Consider the following 23,553-nt stretch of genomic DNA (forward strand, 5'->3'; position numbering starts at 1 on the left):
ACCGGTTGACATAACTTTGTTATGTAAGATCAGCATTTCATTTCTAAGAGTGTTCCGGCTAATTGTCTGTTCGTTCCCGAGCTGCTACAGCGCCTTGCAAAAGTATTCACCCCCCCTTTGCTTTTATCTATTTTGTTAGATTTCAGCCTGTAATTTAAATGTTTTTCATCTGAATATTTCGTGAGATGGATCTGCACAAAGTAATCTAAGTTGGTGAAGTGAAATGAGAAAAAAATATATAAAAGAATAATTTAAAGAAATAAAAAAGTGAAAATTGGCATGTGCATATGTATTCACCCCCTTTGCTACGAAGCCCCTTAAAAAGTGCTGGTGCAATCCATTACCTTCACAAGTCACAGAATTAGTTCAATGAAGTCCACTTGTGTTCAATCTAAGTGTCACATGATGTGTTAGTATAAACACCTTCTCTGAGAGGCCCCAATGGGCTGCAACTCTACTTAGCAAGAAGAATCACATCATGAAGACCAAGGAGCTCTTCAAACAAGTCAGGGACAAAGTTATAGAGAGATACAAGTCAGGACTGGGTTATAAAAAAACATCTACATCTTTGATGATCCCCCAGAGCACCATCAAATCTATAATCGCCAAATGGAAACAACACAAGACCACAACAAACCTGCCAAGACAGGACCGACCACCAAAACTCACAGACCGGCCAAAGAGAACATTGATCAGAGAGGCAACACAGAGATCAAAGGTAACCCTGAAGGAGCTGCAGAGTTCTACAGCAAACACTGGTGTGTCTATCCATAGAACCACAATAAGCCATGATCTGGTCAGATGAGACTAAAATTGAATTTTTTGGCCACAAAGGAAAATGCTATATCTGGCAGCAACCCAACACTTCCCATCACCCCAAGAACACTGTCCCCACAGTGAAACATGGTGGTGGCAGCATCATGCTATTGGGATGTTTTGCAGCAGCAGGGACGGGGAAATTGGTCCGCATAGAGGGGAAGATGGATGGTGCTAAATACAGGGACATTCTGGAGAAAAACCTGTTTCAGTCCACCTGTGATTTGCGACTGGGACTGAGGTTCACTTTCCAGCAGGACAATGACCCGAAGCATACTGCTAAAGCTACGCATGAATGGTTTAAGGAGAAGAAGTTAAATGTGCTAGAATGGCTTAGTCAAAGCCCGGACCTCAGTCCGATTGAAAATCTCTGGTTTGACTTGAAGACTGCCGTTCACAAGCGGAAACCATCCAACTTGGAGGAGCTGGAGAAGTTTTGCCATGAGGAATGGGCAAAAATCCCAGTTGAAAGATGTGGCAAGCTCATAGAGACCTATCAGAAGACACTTACAGCAGTAATTGCTGCAAAAGGTGGCTCTACAAAGTATACTGACTTCAGGGGGGTGAATACATATGCACATGCCAATTTCCACTTTTTTATTTGTTTAAATTATTCTTTTATATATTTTTTTCTCATTTCACTTCACCAACTTAGATTACTTTGTGCAGATCCATCTCACGAAATATTCAGATGAAAAACATTTAAATTACAGGCTGAAATCTAACAAAATAGATAAAAGCACAGGGGGGGTGAATACTTTTACAAGGCGCTGTACGTCCCCAGGTCCTCCGGTGGGCACACACCTCTCGTCTGGCCGTCCACCCAGGAGTTTCCCGCACTCTCTTCATCCTTGGACAACGCTTCTGGTGGCCCCGGATGAGGGCAGACGTACATGAGTATGTAGCGGCCTGTCCAGAGTGCGCCCGGTGCAAGTCCGGTAACACCCCTCCCGCAGGTCAGCTCCAACCACTTCCTGTGGCCTTGGTCACACATCTCACTGGACTTTGTCACGGGTCTTCCTCCCTCAGACGGCAACACGGTGGTGCTGACCATCGTGGACCGATTTTCAAAGATGGCCCACTTCGTTTGCTTGGCAGAACTCCTGTCTGCAAAGGAGACAGCAAACATCATACTCCAGCACGTTTTTTGTCTCCATGGCCTCCCTGTTGATGTGCTCTCAGACCGGGGTCCACAGTTCACTTCACGTTTTTGGAAGGAGTTCTGCAACCTCCTTGGCGCCCAGGTCAGCCTCACGTCGGGTTATCATCCCCAATCTAATGGCCAGGCGGAAAGACTGAACCAGGTCCTGGAGACCGGGCTTCGCCTCCTCTGTCACCATCAAGTCTGATCTGGGTGGAGTATGCACACAATTCCCCTCCTTCTGCCTCCATTGGCTTTTCCCTCTTCCACTGTGTCCATGGTTTTGAGCTCCCCCTCTTTCCAGCATTGGAGGAGGAGGTGCAGGTTCCGGCGGCCTCGACCCTGGCCAGCAGCCAAGCACAAGGTCTACGCTGATCGTCACCACGTCACAGGTCCTGCCTACCGGCCCGGGTCCCAAATATGGCTCTTCACCAGAAATCTCAGACTCCAACCTCCCTCTCGCAAGTTAGCACCCCGTTTCATTGGTCCGTTCCCAATCTCCAGAGTTTTTAATCCTGTGTCCGTTCGCCTCAGTCTACCCCGGAGTATGCAAACTCACCCACTCAACCTGTCACGGTCTCCAAGTTTCTGTGTTTTTTTGGAGGCTACGTATGCGGATATTTTGCAAGGTGGCAAAATATCAGGTCGCTAACTTTAGCCGCTAGTTTGGTGTTGTCTTCTCGGAGGCTTGAGCAGAGGGATTCCACGTCCTTGAGGCGCTGGTCAGTATCGTTAGAGAAGGTTTCCAGCGAGGAGATACGCTCGCCATGGTCTTCCACTGTCAAGCTGATCTGGCCTAGTTTGTGGTCCACTGCACGCAAGGATGGCTTGAAAACGGTGGGGAGAGATTTCCTGTGCTGCTCTAGTAGCACCGTCATGGCTTCCACAGTTAGGCTATTGCTAGCTGTTGGTGTGTTGTCGTCTTTATTGTATTTTGCACTTTTGGGAGGCATAATGTGCAGTCCGGGCAACACTAGACACTCCAATAAAAGTAGTAGAAGCGGTCAAGTCTGTGTGTTTAAATAAACTTTTTACCAGTGACTCACAGAATAAAATACCACCAGTTTCCTCTGTCTGTTTGTTTTATTACATTTATTTTTCTTCTTCTCACGTCCTTCACTCGCTAAAGAACATTAAAAGAAAATCTAGCAGGAGAAGATGAGACAGTGGAGTCAAATGGTCTCTAATCAGGTCTGATTCAAAGATAAAACAAGAAGAGACAACTGAAGAGTAGCTGAAATTTCAGCGGTCCTCTGAAGTTCCTCCATGAAGATGAGCTGATGGTCCTCCATCATCCACTGAAGGCTTCTGCTGTTCCCTCAGTCTCCATCGAGGGCTTCTGCTGAACCATCAAGTGTCCACTGAGGTGCGCTGCAAGTACCATCGTTGGCCACTGAGGGGCGCCGTTTACCTGGAGAACTCCTACATTCTGATTCAGGGTTTCTTCAATCACTTGCTGGAGGAGACTCCCAGGACGCTGCTGGTTGAGCAGAGCAGCAGCTAGAGCTGGAAGGAGGAAGGAGGTAGGAGGTTGACTCTTCTTGTGGAGGTGTCGTGCAGTGACTGGGGTTCTTCACCACCTCCTCCAGCTGCAGGCCCTGCACCATCCTCAGCCGACCATTCAGAGCGCAGCTCCTAATGTTAAATGTTAGCCGAGCAAGCGGAGCTGCACCATCTGCTGCTGCTACTGCTGCAGCCTGGAGGGGGACACAGACCTCCAGCCCGGTGTCCCCTGGTGGCTGGAGGAGGTAGAGCAGCAACACAGGCTGACTGCTTCATCTACTGGACCCAATTTAGAAAAAAATAAAAGTTCAGGTCACATGACTGGTAGCTGAGCTTAGTTGCTGGTAAATGGTAAATGGACTGCACTTACATAGAGCTTTTCCAGCAACTTCATTGGCCTCACATTCACCCATTCACACACACATTCATACGCCAATGTTGCGCCCCTGCAGCACCACTTGCTGGCCTGGCAGGAATATTGCAGTTCCTCCTGCTCCAGTCAACAACCAGGAAGTGGGTCAGCTTCACTTCCTGTCTGGCATTCAATTGACCTGGGCACGTGCGCACACACACACACACACACACACGCCGATGCTGCAAATCTAATCTAAATCCCATCAGATGGATTCCTGGTGTTGATTCAAATATATTTGTTGTGAGCAGAGTTGTGTCACTGGTTGAGGTGGGGTAGGTGGGTGTTCAGCGCCCCCTAGTGGCAGCAACAGAATCCACTCATCCACTCAACTTCCATCCAGCTGTTGTTTCTCCAGCAGTGTGCTTAAAATCATTTCCAGTCTGATTGAAAATGTTTTCACTTCTTCCTCTGATTCCAGAGCTACCAGCTAGCAGGGAGCAGCAGGGCAGTCTCAACCCAGTTCACTATACAGGGTTTTTAATACAGTGCCGCCATCACCGGGGCCAGGCAGACTTCCAGGTCAGTGGAAGAAGCAGGTTCTCCCCCGTCACTGAGTGGACAGGGACGTTTTCCAGAAGCTGCCAAAGCTTCTGAAGCTTCTTCTTCCTGATCTTTAGGATGTCAGCTGATCGCTCAGGGAGCAGTTGTCAATCAATAGTTGGCATGTGGCTGGCCGCTGGTCACTCACACACACACACACACATACACGTACACACACACACACACACACACACACACACACACACACACACACACACACACACACACACACACACACACACTGCCCCCTACACACTGAGGACTGGGTCCAGGCTCTGTCCCACCAACACCAGAGGGAAATTGTGTCCTTTGTCAAAGCAACTGTTTCTGCCACTCTGGCAGCTACAGCTAGGGGGCAGTGTGTGTGTGTGTGTGTGTGTGTGTGTGTGTGTGTGTGTGTGTGTGTGTGTGTGTGTGTGTGTGTTGCTGTGTCTCAATTCAGGGTCTGCACCCTTCAGACCAAGTGTCCTCCGTCTGAAGGAACAGTTCTTCGAGTACCCACTCGGGACGGTCTAGCCTTCGGCGTATTTCCTCGTTTCGTCACCACCGTTCCCTCCGGCTGGCCAACCCCGGAAGTGACGTTTTTATAGTATCAAGCTAACCATTGGCTCGCCATCTAACGATGCTGTTGGACGATCAAATAAGTAAAATCCTACGTTAAAAACTGGATACTTTATGTGAAACTTCCATATTTAGATTTATATGTCGTGTCTTTGCCAGTACATGCCGCTAATTTCAGCTGACTTTCCAGGATCCTACGATGCTTTATAGCAGCGTACTTATGTATCATGGGATACATAAGTACGCGAAGGATAGTAGCGGTGCATCCTTGGAATCGGCTAAAACGAGTGCGTATTTCCGAGTACGCATTTTGAGCGTCCTAAGCCCCCTTGGGAATTGGGACAAGCCTTCGCGCAGTGCTATGACGCATCTTACTTTCAAAATGCGTACTTCAAGGATGCAGACCCTGAATTGAGACACAGCATGTGTGTGTCAGAAAACGTTCCTGTCCACTCAGTGATGGAGGAGAACCTGCTTCTTCCACTGCACTGACCTGGCAGTCTGCCTGACCCCGGTGATGGCGGCATTGTATTAAAAACCCTGTGTAGAAAAAAAGGAAAACAAAAAAAGGGGAAAAAAAGGAAGAAAAAAAGAAGAAAAAAAGGAAAAAAGGAAAAAAAAGAAAAAAAAGGAGAAAAAAAATATAAGAAAAAAAGCTAGCTCCCTGCTAGCTGGTAGCTCTGGAATCAGAGGAAGAAGTGAAAACATCTTCAATCAGACTGGAAATGATTTTAAGCACACTGCTGGAGACACAACAGCTGGATGGAAGTTGAGTGGATGAGTGGATTCTGTTGCTGCCACTAGGGGGCGCTGAACTCCCACCTACCCCACCCTACACAACTCTGCTCACAACAAATATATTTGAATCAACACCAGGAATCCATCTGATGGGATTTAGATTAGACTTGCAGTATCGGTGTGTGTGTGTGTGTGTGTGTGTGTGTGTGTGTGTGTGTGTGTGTGTGTGTGTAATGATACAAACTGATAGTAGAACCTTCCTGCAGGTTGAAGATGTTTTCCAGGACGCTGCTCTGTAATCCTCCAACTCTTTGGGACCAGTGTGAGTGGGGTGGTGGTGGTGGTGTGTGTGTGTGTGTGTGTGTGTGTGTGTGTGTGGTGGTGGGGGGGGCGTCCTGTTTCTGGAGGCCTTGGTTGTCCAGTGAGCTGCCCCAGGCAGCGTGTCCCCATTATGGCTGCATTGACCAGCAGGAGGTCAGGACTTTTTTTCCATTAGCTGTTTTTAGAGCGCCAGGCTTTTAGAGCACGGCTAACGCTAATGCTAAATGAAGGAAGGGCTATTGTCACAGTGATTCAGCCTTGGGGTGTCAGGCACAAAAGAGGACAAGGCGCTCAAGACGGGGCTCACAAGGACGAGCACTCACTCACTCACTCAGTGCAGGTCACATGATGCACAACATCATTGCTGCAGACAAAAGGAGCTGGAGCTGGTGAAGGCTGAGTGGTTCTTCTATAACCTTCTGTCCTGCTTTTAAACTGTGGAGTGGTTCTGCAGGCTTCAGTCCAAAACCTTGTTGGACCTGCAAGAAGAGCTGCTGGTGGTTCTGGCTGAGGCTCCACCTGGTGGTGACTGGTGGGACCTTCAGAGCAGACAACCAATCCCGACACTCATCCATTCAGAAGTGAAGGGAGCCTTTTAAAGGTCTTTGAGCCACCAACACCAGTCCAGCTGGACCACTGAGAACCTCCACTCATGTCCTGGTCACACTTGAGCACCAGGACTGCTGAGTCAAGACCAGAGTTCCTCATCCTGCACCTACACAGGCCTGCCACCAGGTGGGGTGAGGGGGTGGGGGTGAGCACCAGTGGCCTAACGGCTGGGTCTGATGGATCTGACTGATGAAGGTCAGCTCAGCTCTCAGGACCAGCACCAATCAGCTGATCGACCACAGAGGCTGTCTCTCCTTCACGCCCGTCTGCCTGCATTAGGACCCGAGGCCTGTGATTGGACGTTGCAAGGCCGATGATGGGCCGGGGTTGAAGGTGGGGGGGGTTCATCACCTTGCTGGAGGCCATGGGTGGGGCTTTTGGGGCAGGGCTGGGTGCTGGTGGTAGAGGGGGTGTTCACTTATAGCAGGCTGAGGGGTGGTCCTCAGTGTGCCCACGTCCTCCCAGCTCAGTCCTAAACTCCCAGCATGCACCTCTCTCGCCCCGACCAGGAGCGCCCCCTAACCTTCACTGGTAAGCAGCCTGACCTCTGAACTCCAGGTGCGTGCCAGACTGGACTGTGGACCAGGTCTCCCCCTCCTCCCTACCCCCTCAGTCGATGTGGGCCAGATTTGATGCTCTACTTGAGCTCCACCCCAGGAGTGACGGTGGACCACCAAGTGTGTCTCGGTGCTCCAGGTACCTCAAGAGCAGGTACCCGGAGGTCCCCCCGACCTACTGGCTAGGGGTGGGGGGGCTCCTCTTTATGTGCACTGGCCCTAATCCGGAGCCTCACCATATCAGATTAAACAGCCGCCCATCTGACGCCAGGCTGGATTGGACAATCTGGACGGGAGCCTCCAAAGCTGTAATTCTGCACAGATTAAAGGGCAGCCGGGCTCAGCAAGCCAGTGGCTTCACCTCCCATCACGTGTTTGTTAGCAGTCGGCCTGCACAACGTCTCACAGCCTCTGGACCACTGTCTCTGGTTGGCCGACTGTCTGTCGTGGGCCACTGTTTCTGGTGCACCGACTGTCTGATTGACTATCTGACTGTCTCCTGGTAACTCCTGGTGTCTCTGGTTGACTATCTGAGAGTCCCCTGGTATCTCTGATTGTCTCTTGGAAACTCTCACTATTTCTGATTGACTGTCTCTGATTGACTAGGAATGCCTCCTGTTGTCTTCTAGTATCTCTGACTGTTTCAACTGTCAATTCGACTGTCAAACCAACTGTGTTTGTCTCTGGTTATTTCAGTCAGCAGTGAGCGGTGAGGCAGACAGTGGGGGGGACTGTCTCTGGTTGACTTACTGTCTCCTGGTGTCTTTGGTTGTCTCTGGTTGACTGACTGCCTGTCCGACTGTCTGTGGTAGTCTCTGGTTATTGGTGGGCGGGGACAGTGGGGTGGTTTCCATTCAATGCCCCGAGGCCTCCTCTGACTTAGACCCCTCCCACCTTTGCAGACATGCCCCAGCCGTGCCCGCCTTACTGGGCACCCTCCCCCCTCTCAACTCCTTTGTCTGTGTGTTGTTGGGGTGCGTTCGGTGGGGTGTAATGGGGGGGGGGGGGTATTGGTGGAGGGTGGACGGGGTCACCCAGATTATGCCTCATCATACGGCCTATTTACACTCAGCACCAAACAGCAACATAGACACAGTTGCCACCGTCGCCGCCGCCGGGCGCTTCCGTTTCGTCCTGTATTTTCCTCAACGTCACGTGTTCCTCCCTTCGCTCACGTGACCTGTCAGAGGCGACCAATCGGGCGGCGGCGGCGGTCCAGGGCAGAGCAAGGGAAGGAGGAGGGGAAATAACGTTGCTGCTGCGATTTTCAATCTAGCAGTGCTGAAGGTGGTCGTCGTCCTGCACTCGCATCGCCACGCAAGGTAAAAACTCCAATTCTGAACCCGTTTGAACCTGTTTGAACCCGTTTGATCCGGTTTGATCCGGTTGGGGCTGGTTAGTGCTGGTTAGTGTTGGTTGGGTTTCTCTTTGGGAATGTCTGTGGAGTGGAGGTTGGTCGGCCCAGTCGGCCCGGTCGGTACGGTCGGTCCAGTCAGTGTGGTCGTCCTGGTCCACCGGGTCAGTTCTGTCGGTCGGGGCAGTCCAGTCAGTTGGTTCGGTCAGGCTGGTTGATGTCAGTCGATGATGGATTCATGTCGGTGGTCATGTGGTGATGTCACGGAAGGACTATCGACTGATGACTCAACCTCTATCTCCCTCTCTGGCTGACATTCAACTTTCCACCCGGTGGAAACGATTCCACCGTTCCACCGATTTTCTGAGCCGCTTGATTTCAGTGTTTGACAGCATTTTGATTTTCATTGTTAAGCATTCGTTGAGTTGTTCATTCAGTCGTTGAGTTGTTCAGCCACCAGGCGGCTCGTTAGTCCGATTAGGACCGACCTTCTGTCAAACTCGCTGTTGATCTCTGACCTGCTACCGAAGTCCGAGCAGCAGTTCCAACATTCGGAATACACAGCCAGCGGACGCCATGAGACGATGCGAGCAGCAGCAGCAGCAGTCGCTCTAAAATGGCGGCGGCGCTCCAACATGGTGCGTCTTCTTGGCACTGTGACGGCGAGGATGTGGCCCCGTGGGGCAAGGATGGGGGTGGTGGTGGGGAGGGGGGGGTTGTTGATCTGGGCTGACACTGCCGCCACAGTAGTTGCTCATATCTCAGTGAGGCGCCCCCTCGTTCGTTCGCTCGCTTGCCTCCAACAGCCATTGGTCCTGAAAGTGAGAGCTGCCTTCCAACATATGGAGACCGCCCCCCCGAAACCGCCCTCCCCCTCGCCCTACATGCTCACTAATTTTCCTCTTGTTTGACCTTAATTGGAGCGCAGACGTCGACAAGGCTCCGCCCCCAGTGGCAGCAAGAGCTGTCTGATTGGCTGTTGACTTGCAACTTTATATATTAAAGATGTTTCATTTTTGGGGGGAGCTGATTGCGTCCCTGTGTTCAGGGGGTTCTGGAGACCCACTGGAGAGGAGGAGGAGGAGGAGGAGGAGGTGCTGCTACTGCTGCTGCTGCTGCTGCTGCTGCTGCTGCTGCTGCTGCTGGAGGGTTATCTGTGGCTAGATTAGATGAGCAGGACAGCTGTGCCAGGATTAGAGCTCTGGCCCTCCACTTAATGATTCTCCTTACAGGATTTCACTGTCAGCTGCTTCACAACAACATCCTGGACCTCAGGGTGGTTTAAACCACCTGGACCTCCTCAGGCAGGAAGAGTGACATCATCTGGGGAAGAGTCCAGTCTGGACTGGTTCTCACCGCAGTTACCAGGAAGCTGCTCTCAAGTTTGTCGAAGAGCCTCCACAGCCTTGTGTAGCTCCAGCAGTAGCACCTCCACCGCCACTTCCAGCTCAGCAGCTCCACTGCAGCAAGGAATCTCACAGAGCTCCTCCTCTGCCCCCCTGCCCCTCCTGCACAGAGTGTGTGTGTGTGTGTGTGGGGGGGGGGGGTAATGTCCACCAGAGCGTAAAGCATGATTAATTCAATAGCTGCCATGGAGGAGGAGGAGGAGGAGGAACGAGAGGGAGGAGGATGGGGCAGTGCTGCAGCACACAGCATGACCCACTTTTTCCACGTCAGATGTCATGAAAGATTCCCTGCCGCTGCTGCTGTGCCCGTCGCTCCACAAAACAACAGCTCAACTTCCTGTATGGGCCCGTGTGTGAGCTACGGAGCTGCAGCATGGGTTTCCATCCAATAAGGTGGGCAGAGCAGCAGCAGTGCTGGCTAGAGGTTGTGACTCGAGGGCTGAGATGATTCACGGGGTTTGACCCACTTCTACTCTGCTACAAGAGGGATAAGCAGCAGCAGCAGCAGCCTCACTCTCCACTCTGGAGCTCCTCTGTCTCCTCACTCTGGGCACTCTCAATCCCATGGATGGCACCCTCTGCCCCCCACCGCTGGGTCTCTGGGCTCTTAAACCCAGATTAAGGCTCTTTATGTAATCTGGTCCGCTGGGAGATTGCAGTGACATCTGGCAGCAGAATCATCCTGATCCGTCCAACCTCTGCTGGCCTCCAGCCAGCCAATGCAGGATTAGAGGAGTGAGCACTGAAGCTATGGGTGGTTCCTCCTCAACTCCTGGTGGACCATACCCTCATCTCCCGCTGGGTACTGGTCTTCCAGCTCCAGCTCCACCTCCACCTAGACAGAGAGACCTCTGATTGGCCCATGGTCGGTCTCTTGGAGTCGTGTTGCCGCTCTGATCCTCACATAGCATCAATCTGCGATGCTGAATTCAAACCTGCAGCGCCATCTGCATCTACCTTGTGTACAACTGTGGACTCAATAAGGAATTTGTCTGTCATTCGATTTGAACCTGAATTAGTAACCTTAACCAACCCTGACCAACCCAAATCAACCCTGACCCAACCTCCTCCTCTCCCAACCACCAACTGACCCCCTAGTGGCCTGTACAAGGTCTTGAGTGCAATAAAACCCTACAACACAGCACAAGACTTATGTGACAAGTTTATTGGTTTGACTGGTAGTGAAGTGTCACTCCTACCCAGGCGACATTGGGGGTTTACAGAATTCTGATCAGGTTTTGCCTGGTTTCCTCCTGGTAGGTGACCAGTTGGTTTACCCCATCCTCACACTCACGTGACCACGCCCCTTCCTCCACATCCGACCCCGACATGGAGCCCATCAAAGTCCAATCAGAAGGTGGACTGAACGTGACCCTCACCATCAGGCTGTTGATGCACGGAAAGGTAGGAGACCATCTGCGCTGGACCTCCCACCACTTTCTGTGGTCTGGTGAGGAGACAACACTCCTAACATTGCTGTGTTATGTTTTGTTGTGTCTGCAGGAAGTGGGCAGCATCATCGGGAAGGTATTTATCTCTCTCTCTCTCTCTCTCTCCCTCTCTATCACACACACACACACACACACACACACACACACATCCACAAACACACACATGACCTCACCAACCATGTCTTCTTCTTCTTCTCTCGCAGAAAGGGGAGACGGTGAAGAAGATGCGTGAAGATGTAGGTTGAATATTTACACCTGAGAAAACAAAGAATCTCACAGACTCTCTGAGACCTTCTGAAGGGTGTGTGCGTGTGTGTGTGTGTGTGTGTGTGTGTGTGTGTGTGTGTGTGTGTGTGTGTGTGTGCGTTCCCACCACAGAGTGGAGCTCGCATCAACATCTCAGAGGGAAACTGTCCCGAGAGGATAGTTACCATCACCGGACCCACAGACGCCATCTTCAAGGCCTTCGCCATGATCGCGTACAAGTTCGAGGAGGTACACACTCCTCCACCTCCTCCTCCTCTTCCACCTCCTCTATCCTCTCCTCCTCCTCCACCTACACCACCTTCTACACCTCCTCCTCCTACTGCTCCACCTTCACATTCTCCTCTTCCTCCCATTCTTCCTGCTCCTCCTCCTCAGCCTTCACCTCCTCCTCCTCCACCATCTTCCAGTCCTCCACCTCCTCACCTTCTCCTCCTCCATCTCCACCACCCCCACCTTCTCCACCTTCACCTTCTCTTTTAACTCCACCAACTCCTACACTACTACACCAGCAGCTTCCACACAGTCACTGTGTTGATGATGATGATGATGATGATGATGATGATGATGATGATGATGATGATGATTGTGATGATGATGATGATCTAAATCCCTTTGCAGGACATCATCAACTCCATGAGCAACAGCCCAGCCACCAGCAAGCCCCCCGTCACCCTGAGGCTGGTGGTCCCGGCCAGCCAGTGCGGCTCCCTCATCGGGAAAGGAGGCTCCAAGATCAAAGAGATGAGAGAGGTAGCATCTGGGGTGACACTCGAGCTAGCTGTGATGTCACACTGTGACCCCTAACAGTCACTAGTGGGCAGAAGCAATCTGGTGTTGCGCTATTAATTATAATATATCTTGGCTGTGAATCAACCCTAACCTGAAAAATCTTCTGACTCCTCCTCTTCCTCCTGATCCTCCTGCTGCTCCTCCAGTCCACAGGAGCACAGGTCCAGGTGGCTGGAGACATGCTGCCCAACTCTACTGAGAGAGCCGTGACCATCTCAGGCGCCCCAGAGGCCATCATCCAGTGTGTGAAGCAGATCTGTGTGGTGATGCTGGAGGTACCCACCGTCACGCTGTGATTCAGAAGGACTGAAGTGAAATCCTGCAGTTACGGACCTCACTTCCTGCTGGTGTTATTGTCATGACGTGCCACCGTTCAGTCGCTGGGGGGACGGAGCCTGATGATTTGAATCTTTTCACTGACGACTCAAAGTGTTTCCTGATGAGCGGATTCTCAATGGTGGTGGAGGGGGGCGGAGTCAGCTAGGTGTCTCCTGATGTCACATGACCTTCAGACGTTTCTCTTTCTCTTGAACCCTCCTTGCCAACCGCCGCCTGCACCGCTGCTGCTCTAATACCCTGGCAGGCGGCGAGCAGCAGCAGCAGCCAAGGACGCTGGGAGATTTGTGGGCGTCGCTGTAAGTCTATGGAGGGTGGGGGGTGGCGGATGCCCACTAGTCAGAGCAGTGTGTATGTGGAGTCATTCTATCCAGTTGAAGGTGCTCCAGGGAAAGCAGGTGTAACTACAGTGTGTGTGTGTGTGTGTGTGTGTGCGTGTGTGCGTGTGTGTGTGTGCGTGTGTGTGTGTGTGTGCACTCCAACCACGACCCGCCAGCATGAACACAAAGTGACATCACAGGCTGCCGCCCCCGTTCAGGCACCGCCCCCCCTCCGTGGTCTCACTTGATGCAACTTTCTTCTTCTTCTGTCTCTTCAGCTCTAACACTCTCTCCACACCCCCACCTTTCCCCTTCCCCACTTCCACCTCCCCTCCCCCCCAGTCCCCACCGAAAGGTGCCACCATCCCCTATCGACCCAAGCCTGCCTCCACCCCTGTCATTTTTTCAGGTGGCCAGGTAAGAGCAGACCCTCTGGGGGCCTCCACCGCCAACCTCAGCCTCTTACTGCAGCACCAGCCACTGCCTGTTAGTGTCGCACCAGGTTCTACTCACGACTCTCCCTGACCCCACCCTCACCACACCCCTCACACCCACCTCCACCAGCATGACACCATCACTGCTGTGACCCCGTCCCCCCCATGTCACACCCCTCCTGGGCAGCGAGAACACAGCTGGGACACAGACAGTGACGGTGGAAATTCCTCCAGGCTGTCCCCGAGCCAGAGGACCAAAACCACAAAGTTGATGTCAGTCCGCTATAGAACTAGTTCACTTGTTAGTTCAGATAAAACCCTCTAGAATTAATCAACGTTCCGAATTCTGGGACTGATAAGAGACTGATCTTGTCAGTTTGTCGCTGACCAAAGCCCCACCTGAAGCTGTAAAGTGCGAGGGCCTGTGACCACCTCCAGCCACTGGCTCTGCTCAGTGTTGGACAGTGTGGACCATCTTAGTGGACAACAGATACAGCCATCAAACTACTGGAAGCCTGTAGCATAGTGCAATACAGTGTACCGTAGTGTACCACCACGGAACACTCTAATACCGTTACAGTGTACAGTGTAGTCAAGGTTAGTCTAGGTAGTCTAGGGTACTGCTGTTCAGTGCAAAGCTGTACTGTACTTTAGGGTAGGACAGTATAGATAGCAGTATGACTCTGTAAGTCATGATGATGATTAATGGAACAATATTAAATGTCAGCGGCACAGACATTCAGAATCTGTGATGACGTTGTAAAAAACCTAAGTCCTCAAAAGGTGTCAACGATTCATAAATGTCACTGATAAATAGTCGACACATCAGACCGACCAATCAGAGGAACTGTAGCTCAGTTCCAACCCCTATAGCGCTGCAAACACCAGGCTCAGCGGGTCACATGACTGCTGTCAGGCTGCCCTTTCCCTCCCCCCACACTCCTTATTTAGTTCAACTGGATCTGAGTGATGAGATGTAGTCAGGGCTCCACACTGCACAGCTTCACGCTCCAATCCAGGCTCTCCAAGCTGATGTTCTCCTCCTCTTGTCTGCAGGCCTACACCATCCAGGGACAGTACGCCATCCCACACCCTGATGTGAGTTCCACCCACACACACACACACACACACACACACACACACACACACACACACACACACACACACTGTGAGGCTCCGCCCACATATTAATATTAACTGTTAATATTAATACAGCTTGTCTTCTGATATCATCTGATCTCTCCTGCTCTCCTGAATCTGGTGGGCGTCGCCTGAGATTGTGACTCACACTAGCCAATTAAGACTCACGGTACACCTGACACGCCCACCATGTGACTCCACCTCTCCCAGTGGGCCAGTCTAACCAGTGAACTGGCCTGTATCCCCCAGAGGCCACCAGTAGTACTGAACCTAAACGCAACATTAAAAACCATACAGACCAATCAAACTCACCTTCTGGATTCCAGTCCAGACTACAGCATTAGTGGTCACATGACTTAAGCAAAGCCCACCATGAGCTCCTTCTGTCTCCTCCTCTTCTTCTTCTTCTTGTTCTTCTTCTTGTTCTTCTTCTTGTTCTTCTTCTCTATTTGTTCCCACCTGTCTGTGTCCTCAGATCCTATGATAGCTTGTGCGGCTCACCTGTGTTGTGTGTGTGTGTGTGTGTGTGTGCGTGTGAGAGAGAGAGAGGGGGGTGCTCTTTAATGATAACCTCATAGCTCTGCTGTCCTCCCCCCCACCCCCGCCCCCCCTCAGCAGTTGAGCAAGCTCCACCAGTTGGCTATGCAGCAAACCCCTTTTACCCCCCTTGGACAGACCACCCCTGCCTTCCCTGGTACGTACCCACCTACACCTGCTGACCACGTCCTTCTCTCGTCTCCACCTGTAGAGCTTTTCTTCTTCTACTCCGTCTTCCTCTTCTGTTGCCTGTCGCTGTCCTTCTCTTCTTCTTCTTCTGCTCGTCGTCTCCTCCTACTGGTACCACCCACATGGCCTGCTGGTGGTCTGCTCTAGTTAATGTTGAGGTTTCTCTGGTTATCCCCTGCCTTTATTTTTGTTCTCCAAGTATGTGATGACATTACAAGCTGACGTGTTTTCAAGAGCCACACCCACACAGCCACTGTCACTCTCATGCTGACGTCACTCTGAGGGCTGCTCACTTGCTGCTTCCTGCTGGTTCACTCCAAGTAAACCAGCTGCTAACTGTCAGCCTTAGCTTTAGCATTAGTATTCCTAGGTTGGAACCAGAATCCGCTGCAGATATCAGGCCCGGTCATTGGCTGGAGTGTCATTAGTGCCTGTTGATTGGTTCCAAACTTTTTTCTTGACCTTTGCTTGTGTTTCCTTACAATGGGTGACCTCAGTGACGTCAGCAGGTGGTGCTGGCTCTGCGGTTGTGCCTGCTGGTGTGACAGCCTCAACAGAGCGTGAAACATCTCCAAACTCTTCTTCTTCTTCTTCTTCTACTTCTTCTTCTTCTTCTTCTTCTTCTTCTTCTTCTTCTTCTTCTTCTTCTTCTTCTTCTGCTCCTCCTCCTCTGTCTCTACTTCCTGTGTTCAGCAGCAGGTCTGGATGCCAGTAACCAGGCCAGTACTCATGAACTCACCATTCCCAATGATGTGAGTGTCTGCTCGACTCCGACACACCTGTCACACCTTCACTGACCACACCCACCCACTCATCCACCCACTCATTCACTCACCCACTTAGACTCTTCAGGATGGTATGACTCCACATGTACGAGGCCTCCTGGTCTCCAGGGCCGTTGGTCCAGTCAGACTGCGAGAGAACAAGTTGAATAATAGAGGAAGTGACTCAACGAGTCCTCAGCTCTGGTCTTCATTGATGCCGCCGCTTGAAGTTGGTGCAGTGTGACAGCGGCTGAGCAGCTCATCGGCCTCCTGACGTCCGTGTCCCTAATGAAAGAGACTCGCCGGACTGGGGAGGAGCCTTAGAGGCTGAGCACACTCACATGTAGCACACTCTGACACCCAAATCCTGTCTGGAGCATCACTAGCAATTGTAGCAGCCGACAGACTGGCCCCATCCTAAGCTCTGCCCCCCTTTTCTTCCCAGCTAATAGGCTGCATCATCGGACGCCAGGGAACCAAAATCAACGAGATCCGTCAGATGTCTGGGGCGCAGATCAAAATTGCTAACGCCATGGAAGGGTCATCGGAGCGCCAGATCACCATCACAGGGACCCCCGCCAACATCAGCCTGGCCCAGTACCTCATCAACGCCCGGTAGGTCCACCACCACTTCCTGTCTGGAGACTCTGGAGACTGAGGGTGTGTGGTCCCTCACACTACCTTGTTGTGGGAGGGACCTTGTTGTACTTCCTTGTTGTGAGAGTTGGACCTTGTCATCCTTCTGTGTAGTTTGAGGGATCTTCTTTCTTGTTGTGAGACGGACCTTATTGTCCTTCCTTGTGAGAGGGACCTTGTTGTCCTTACCTTGTTGTGAGGGTTGGACCTTGTTGTTTGTCCCTCTGCCCAGGTTCCGGGATGTGGCGGCCATGTGGAACGACCCGTCCTCCATGACCACGTCCTGAGTCCCTGGCTGGCTCCTCCGGTTGGCCCTTTCCAAGACCTCCGACTTCTGATTCCACCCTGACCACGCCCTGCGGACTCTGGCTCTGGCTCTCCGAAAACCCCAACCCTGAGAAGATGGAAACCAAACCCCTGACGTTCCCACTGATGCTGCGGCGTTGGGGGCGACTCTGGTGCTCGCTGTTCTTTCAGAGAGCCAGATTTAAAAAAGAAACTCTCTGTTGATTAGTTTGTTTTTGTTTTTGTTTTTGTTTTTTAGAGAAGCATGTTGAATGTTTATTAGAAAACTTGTGTTGCTCTTTCTTTCTCTCTGTCAGTTTACCATTGCTAGTGACAGACTCTGTAGAAGCTAGTTAGCGTCGTAGCGCCACTCGGTGATGCTATCGGCACGGCGTGTTGTTGGATGTAGCTGAAACTGTCAAATTCTCGTCAAAGTTTTTGGACAAAAAGGCGGAAAAATTTTGGACACAAATGCTTTTGTCCTAATTTGCATCTTGCATCTTTGTGCAAATCTAATTCTCTGCCCACGAGTCTTTGCTGCATCACATGACCCTTTCCAGCCAATGGTATCACTCCCGGAGTGCCCCTGTCCCCCCCCCCATCTGCCCCCTGTTGATTTCCGGCGCATATTGCATGTGTTGATTGTGGTGTTGTTCCGTATTTGAGTAGACCTGTTGGGTGTCAGTGCTCCTCCTGACGTCATTGTTTTTGTATGTTTGCTTCCTCGTCTTTCTCCACAAACTCTCTTCTGGAATTTTTGGCCGTTCACGTCTAGTCCTGCTCCCTGCCTTCCAACGCCCCCCCCGCCCCCACACACACACACATTGACAACCATCGCTAGTCTTTAGATGCTGCTTTAGATGGGAATTAGCAGAGATTCAGTGGCTAAAACACAAAGTGGGAACTGGAGATGATTGTTGTTTCTAGCTGGTATTGGAGGATGTTTCTGCTCTGGCACACTCGTCTAGACTAGGCGGTGTTCATGCAATAGACTCTTCAACACTTTAACTCTGGACCGCCTCTGCTAATGGGGGAGGATCTGGTCCAGCTTCCTTCCCTCGTCCTGAAGGGGGCGGGTACAAGGGGACCGACGTGGGAAGGAAGCCGACACTCGTCGGCCAAAATGTTTGGACAAAAAAGCCAAATGGTGTTTTTAGGGCCAAGGAATGTTAAGGGGTTCGGCAGGGGGGAGGGGGGACCCACGAGGCCTGGGCGGACGTGACCACTCAGACTCTATTCAAGATTGTTCATCTTGTTGTGGTTTTTGTTCATTTAGTTTTTTTGTTCTTTTTAGGTTTGAATGTCTTTTTATTGTCAACAACTTGATTTTTAATTTTCTAAAAAAAAAAAAAAAAAAAGGACAGGTTGGATGACTTCCTGTTTCTCTGGTCCTCCAGTGAAACCAGCATGTCTTTATTTATTTATTTATCGACACTGTGGTGGAGCTTGTGATTTTTTGTTTATCGACCGATGACAAAGATTCAGCTCGCTCTCGTTTGTTTAATTTTTTCTGCAGTCGCTCGCTCAGCATTTGTCCTTGTCACGTCTCATCAAAGCGCCATCAGAGTGCCGTCAGAACTTCCTTCTGAGCTGAAGATTAAATGAGCGAACAGCCGCTTGATGTCGTCACAATCGGCAGTCGAGTCTCCACACTAACAGTATAATATATAACAGCATAAAACTCCTCCTTTGGTGCTGTTTAGTGCTAATCCATGTTAGCTGGCTGCTAACCCCAAGGTCAGCAGGCAATGATACTCCTTGACTCCGCTCCTTCCTTCATCCTGAGCGCACTGATGGCGGCAGCGTGGACGGCTAAGTGCTGCGTGGCTGAACTGAACCATCGTCAACAATTAATCTGCAATAATTCCTCTACTTAGATGTGAACGCAACTAGTAGCGCTAGCGTTAGTTCCACCAATTTTACTGCATCTTTATTTTCAGCTTGTACTTTAATCAGAACAGAACGTATCTATATTATTATTATTTCCAAAGCTAGCTCTTTGATTTAACGCTGTATACTGCCGTAGCGGTATTGCGCTAACTGCTACTGGTGCATGTATTCTGTTAAAATATAAGCTACAAGTTAGTAGTCATTTGTATTCATTGAAACATGGTAACAGTAGCTAATACTATTAGCATTAGCGGGCGCGTCCTTGACAGGGAGTTTGTTGTGTGACAGCTAGGGGGTCACACTGACCGTGAAGTAATGGCAGTGTGGTTTCATTATGATTACATCGATGTGTTACTCAGTGTTTCAAGCTGTATTTACATTTGTGCACATGGCGGAGTATACTTTAAAACAACCTGCGACCAATGCAATAATAGAGTGCAATGTGCAATTATTTATTCATTTCTTTCTTTGTTAGCTTAGCAGAGCGCTATGTCTGGACACACTGCGGTGTGGCAGAAACACTTTGTTTTCAGCTCCGGTCAATTTGGGGCTTTGTAACTACTTTGGACTGATTTATTTGCAATGTGCAGATCTATATTAGTTGTGAGTCATAATATATAGGCTTTCATTTCAAAGTGTTGGTAAGTATAAGAAATAAAGTTTCTTTTTTTCTTTCTGTGACGTGTTTTACTGTCTTCTTTTATTTTCTGCCGCAATGTTTAAGTCTGATGAAATATGAGCTGACAGCGCCCCCTTCCTTTCCCCCCTGAGGAGTTTCTATTTTATACAGATTATTTAGATAATTATGATAATTACATGATGGAGTTCATTTTACTTTCATATATCCGAATAAAGGCAGCAGCATATGTCACATTAAAAAATATATAAATTATAATATATCATTTAAAAAAAAAAAAAAGAGTCAGATATTAACTTTAAAAAGATTATTGTGTGTTGTGTGTTGTGTGTCCTAGCAAGCACTAGGAGCGGCTGTGGAGGTCTGAGCAGCACTGAAGGGTCCAACACGTCCCTTCAGGCAATGTCTCAGTGGTCAGGGGACTCAGTACATGCATGACACCTGCTGGCCATCACTGGTACTGGAGATGATCTGCACCCAGGCTCCCAGGGTCCAAGATGGCAGCCCATTTATTTGAATGAAGTAGCTCACCCAGTGCATACGCCTAAAAAGTTTTTGACTTCCGCATTAGTGGGCCCACAGAACATGCGCAGTACTGTCACTTTTTGGAACGCCTCTGCAGCTCACATGATCTATTTGGCCAATCAAAACGATCCTGGAAAACATTGCTGAGAGACGTGTACGCCCACGATCCACGAATGGACTCAACATAAATGGAAATATGGAAAGTAGTAGAACCATGGCATGGATATATTATAAAAACGGTATCCTACAAAATTCAATGTAGGAATGAATGTTTTTTTTTTTTTTTATATATATATGCATATGCTGTCTTAAGGTTTTGTATTAAACTATTAGGCAATGTTTTTGAAGCCACTGTCTGTGGACTATGAACACCACTGCCACATATCGTAATTCTAATAAATTCCAGAGTGTCCTAATTTAGAACTTCTATGGAAAGCACTCAAAATAATGACGTGATGGGACATTAAAAAACATTGGAAACTTTATTTACATCTCGGTTTCATCCAGAAATAATAACAATAATAATAATAATAATAATAATAATAATAATAATAATAATAATAACAATGTTCTTTCCTTCCTCTTGCACCTGTGGACCAGTTTATTTTTGGCTTATCCCCAGCGTGGCAAACGATGGAGATTGCAATAGGCCAGCGGTCGGCGGCGCCGAAGCCGCATGCGGCTCTTCTGCTCCTCTGCAGCGGCTCCCTTTAGCGTTGAAAAAAAAACAACAACAACATGCAAATACATTTTAGCTATTTTTATGGCCCTGTTTACAAGATGATCACATTTTTATTGAAACCGAGCATCTTAAGAAAAGCATTAAAAAAAAAAAAAAAAAGACTACATGAAGCCATCTCTAAAAATATCTTAAGATAAAAGCAACAAAATAAAATAAAAAAAGGAATATAAAAAGAGTTCCGTTTGTCTACTAGACTTGTTATGGCTAAGTCTAGCCATAATAATTTCGCAAAGTTATTGGTTAAGCTGATGCAACACCAGACTCATGGGGACAGCCAGCGTGTGATGAGGGCTTACGTTGGATGAGCTTCTTCCAAGGTGGTCCTGGGAGTTTGTACTGTACCATTCGGGTCCGGTGCCGCGCAGGAAGCTTGGATTAGCAACACCAACCGTCGAGGTGGAACTGCCCGTTCTGCTCTGTCCTGCAGGTGGCTTTTTTGCACCTGAGTAGAGTCTTTCTTTGTAACCAGTTGTAATTTCGTGTAAAATCACGATCTCGGGGCTGAGCCAGTTGAGATCGAGCAAAAATTTAAATGAAAAATAATGGTCACTGGACGAGGCTGAGTTGTTTCTGCTACTGTCTTAAATTGGCCTTTTGCCAGAAATTAGGAAAAATTAAGTTGACAAAAAAATAGAATAAAGAAAAATGACGAAGACAAAAACACTAGACAAGACGACACTAAGAAAGACGAGACAACACTCAAGAAAACTAAAACTCCAACTCTGAGACAAAGGAACTGAATTCGCTGGTATAACTTGGAGAAGAGGGTGGTCTTTTGAACTCCAAGAACCAATGAAAAGGCTGTTCCAACACTAAAACTGATGGGTCGTCTTACGCTATAGGCATCTGATGAATATGTATGTGGTGTCGGGTTCATTGCTGATAAAGAAATGAAACAGAAGAACAACATGGAGAAATAAAATTAGTGTGATCCTTCGTATGGTGGATACCTTACAACAGTTGAGGAAGATACAGCGTTCAAAGCACATTAAACCTTCAACATATATTTTATATCTAAATACCTATCAACCTATCTAAGCATGCATACAAGAGCAGGAGTACATTTATTTACAATATTTAAAAGGTGTATGCATGGATTGAGGTAACAGTGACCAGAGTGTAACGTGGAAAACTGGTGATGGTAATGATAGGGATTATGGCAAAGCGTGTAACATTGATATGAGGAAAACCGACGTGCAAAGTTTATTCAACTTTTAATCGATCACTTAGAAATCACTTTTCGTAACCCCCCCCAAACTCAAAGTTCATTAATGCTTTATTTTTGATGGTGGTCACAGAAATGTGAAATGTGTCTCTGTAAAAGGGAAAATAGAGCTTTTAACACTGTCTGATATTGAGATGTTCAGGAACATCTGTGTTGAGGATGGCCCTTGGAATGTTCTGCAGAGAGATAACGGTTGTAAACCTGGCGCTGGCCGCCAGTGGTACCAGTCCCTGCCTGGAACCAGGTCGTCAGAGAAATCTTCGGAGTGGACTCCCAACTGAAAGTGTTCTTCCTAGAGCGGGTGTTTTACGGCTTTAAGATTTTAAATAGGAGATGGTCGCAGAGAGAGAAGCATCACAGCCAATCAGGAACCACCTTTAGTTCCTCCAAACGTGGTTCACGGAAGGCCATGCAGCAATAAATTCCAATTGTCCTGGAGAACAACATTAGGTCCAGATGTGGCACTACAACGGTGTGGATAGACAACGACAAAGTTGAATTTCTGCTTCAAGTTACTTACTTACTATCTCTGCCATCTTTGCATCGTATCCACAAAAGCTTTTGCGCTAATGACATGAAGGCGCAAAAACGCCCAGGAATGCTATGTTATTTGATGGCAGAAGGTTGTCGTTTATACATAGCATAAAGGCAAAATAAGGGGGGGCCATGTTACTTTGGTTGGTCACCAGCCACCTGGTCCACTACACCAGGTCCAAACGGGAGGACGCCGCCACCACATGGACTACCTGCACTCACTGCATGGTTCCACACCCAGCTCCACCCACTGCTCTGCCTCCAGCTCCGCCCCCAGCTCCGCCTCCTCCCAGGCTCCAGGGGAAGGTTAACCTGCTGGGTCTTAGTACAATCAGATTACTCCATTAATGGCGGTGACGTCAGATTTCACGCTTGGTTTCATGTTCTGTTGTAGAATGTAACAAACTTTGAGGAGTTGGAAATTGTAAAATGATTTGCAACCTTTCTGCTTCCTGTTTGAGCTACTGTGACTGTGTTGAACCTTCTTCTTTTTCTCCTCCTCTGAGATTTGATGGATCAGTTTGTTCTTCTTGCTTCTGTCTGAACCGTGCTGCCCACTCATCTCTCTGCCGTCTTTCAGCTGCTATATTTATTCTTCTTTTTCTTTACTTTTCTTTTTCTCATTCTTACACAGCTTCGAACCCCAATTTGCCCCCCTTAACATACCTCGATCCTCGCGAAATTTTGCACGCAGGTCACAACGGTCCCTCTATCTCCGTCAACCCATACGCATTGCCACATGGAATGTGCAAACACTACAACGCACTAGGCACGCCTCCTTTCTGTTGCATGAACTGTCCCAGTATAACATGTCGATTGCTGGAATCTGCAACGTGAAAACGTGACCACAGCGACATCTGGAGGGCCCAAAACGACAACAGCGGGCTGTAT

At 49.2% G+C, this 23,553-nt stretch overlaps 1 protein-coding gene across 10 annotated transcripts; it reads left to right on the forward strand.

Moving 5' to 3' along the window:
• The first annotated feature begins 8,281 nt into the window (after nucleotides 1–8,281).
• On the forward strand, nucleotides 8,282–19,680 carry LOC142898851 (poly(rC)-binding protein 3-like). Of its 10 annotated transcripts, none has more exons than XM_076042148.1 (13): nucleotides 8,283–8,523; nucleotides 11,222–11,365; nucleotides 11,465–11,488; nucleotides 11,616–11,648; nucleotides 11,791–11,907; nucleotides 12,298–12,429; nucleotides 12,615–12,743; nucleotides 13,467–13,610; nucleotides 14,615–14,656; nucleotides 15,314–15,392; nucleotides 16,118–16,176; nucleotides 16,641–16,803; nucleotides 17,057–19,680. In XM_076042148.1, the coding sequence occupies exons 2-13, from the start codon at nucleotides 11,291–11,293 to the stop codon at nucleotides 17,098–17,100; spliced, it is 1,041 nt and encodes a 346-aa protein (XP_075898263.1). In that variant the 5' UTR covers nucleotides 8,283–8,523; nucleotides 11,222–11,290; the 3' UTR covers nucleotides 17,101–19,680. The 10 variants fall into 10 exon arrangements, with proteins under 10 accessions (XP_075898294.1, XP_075898263.1, XP_075898271.1 ...); XM_076042156.1 differs by having other exon boundaries at nucleotides 16,121–16,176; XM_076042132.1 differs by having other exon boundaries at nucleotides 8,284–8,523; nucleotides 16,121–16,176; nucleotides 16,634–16,803.
• The last annotated feature ends 3,873 nt before the right edge of the window (nucleotides 19,681–23,553 follow it).

Source organism: Nelusetta ayraudi, unplaced genomic scaffold (genome assembly GCF_046127955.1).
Source record: "Nelusetta ayraudi isolate G7.1 ecotype Tasmania unplaced genomic scaffold, CSIRO-AGI_Nayr_v1 ptg000004l, whole genome shotgun sequence".
Taxonomy (NCBI): domain Eukaryota; kingdom Metazoa; phylum Chordata; class Actinopteri; order Tetraodontiformes; family Monacanthidae; genus Nelusetta; species Nelusetta ayraudi.

Bases quoted from the DNA above. Each gene is read 5' to 3' on its own strand.
- LOC142898851 (XM_076042115.1), top strand. From the start codon at position 11,291: ATGGAGCCCATCAAAGTCCAATCAGAAGGTGGACTGAACGTGACCCTC. The intron at 11,366-11,464 runs GTAGGAGACCAT...TTGTGTCTGCAG, and splicing joins GGCTGTTGATGCACGGAAAG to GAAGTGGGCAGCATCATCGG. The intron at 15,393-16,117 runs GTACGTACCCAC...TCCTGTGTTCAG, and splicing joins GACCACCCCTGCCTTCCCTG to CAGCAGGTCTGGATGCCAGT.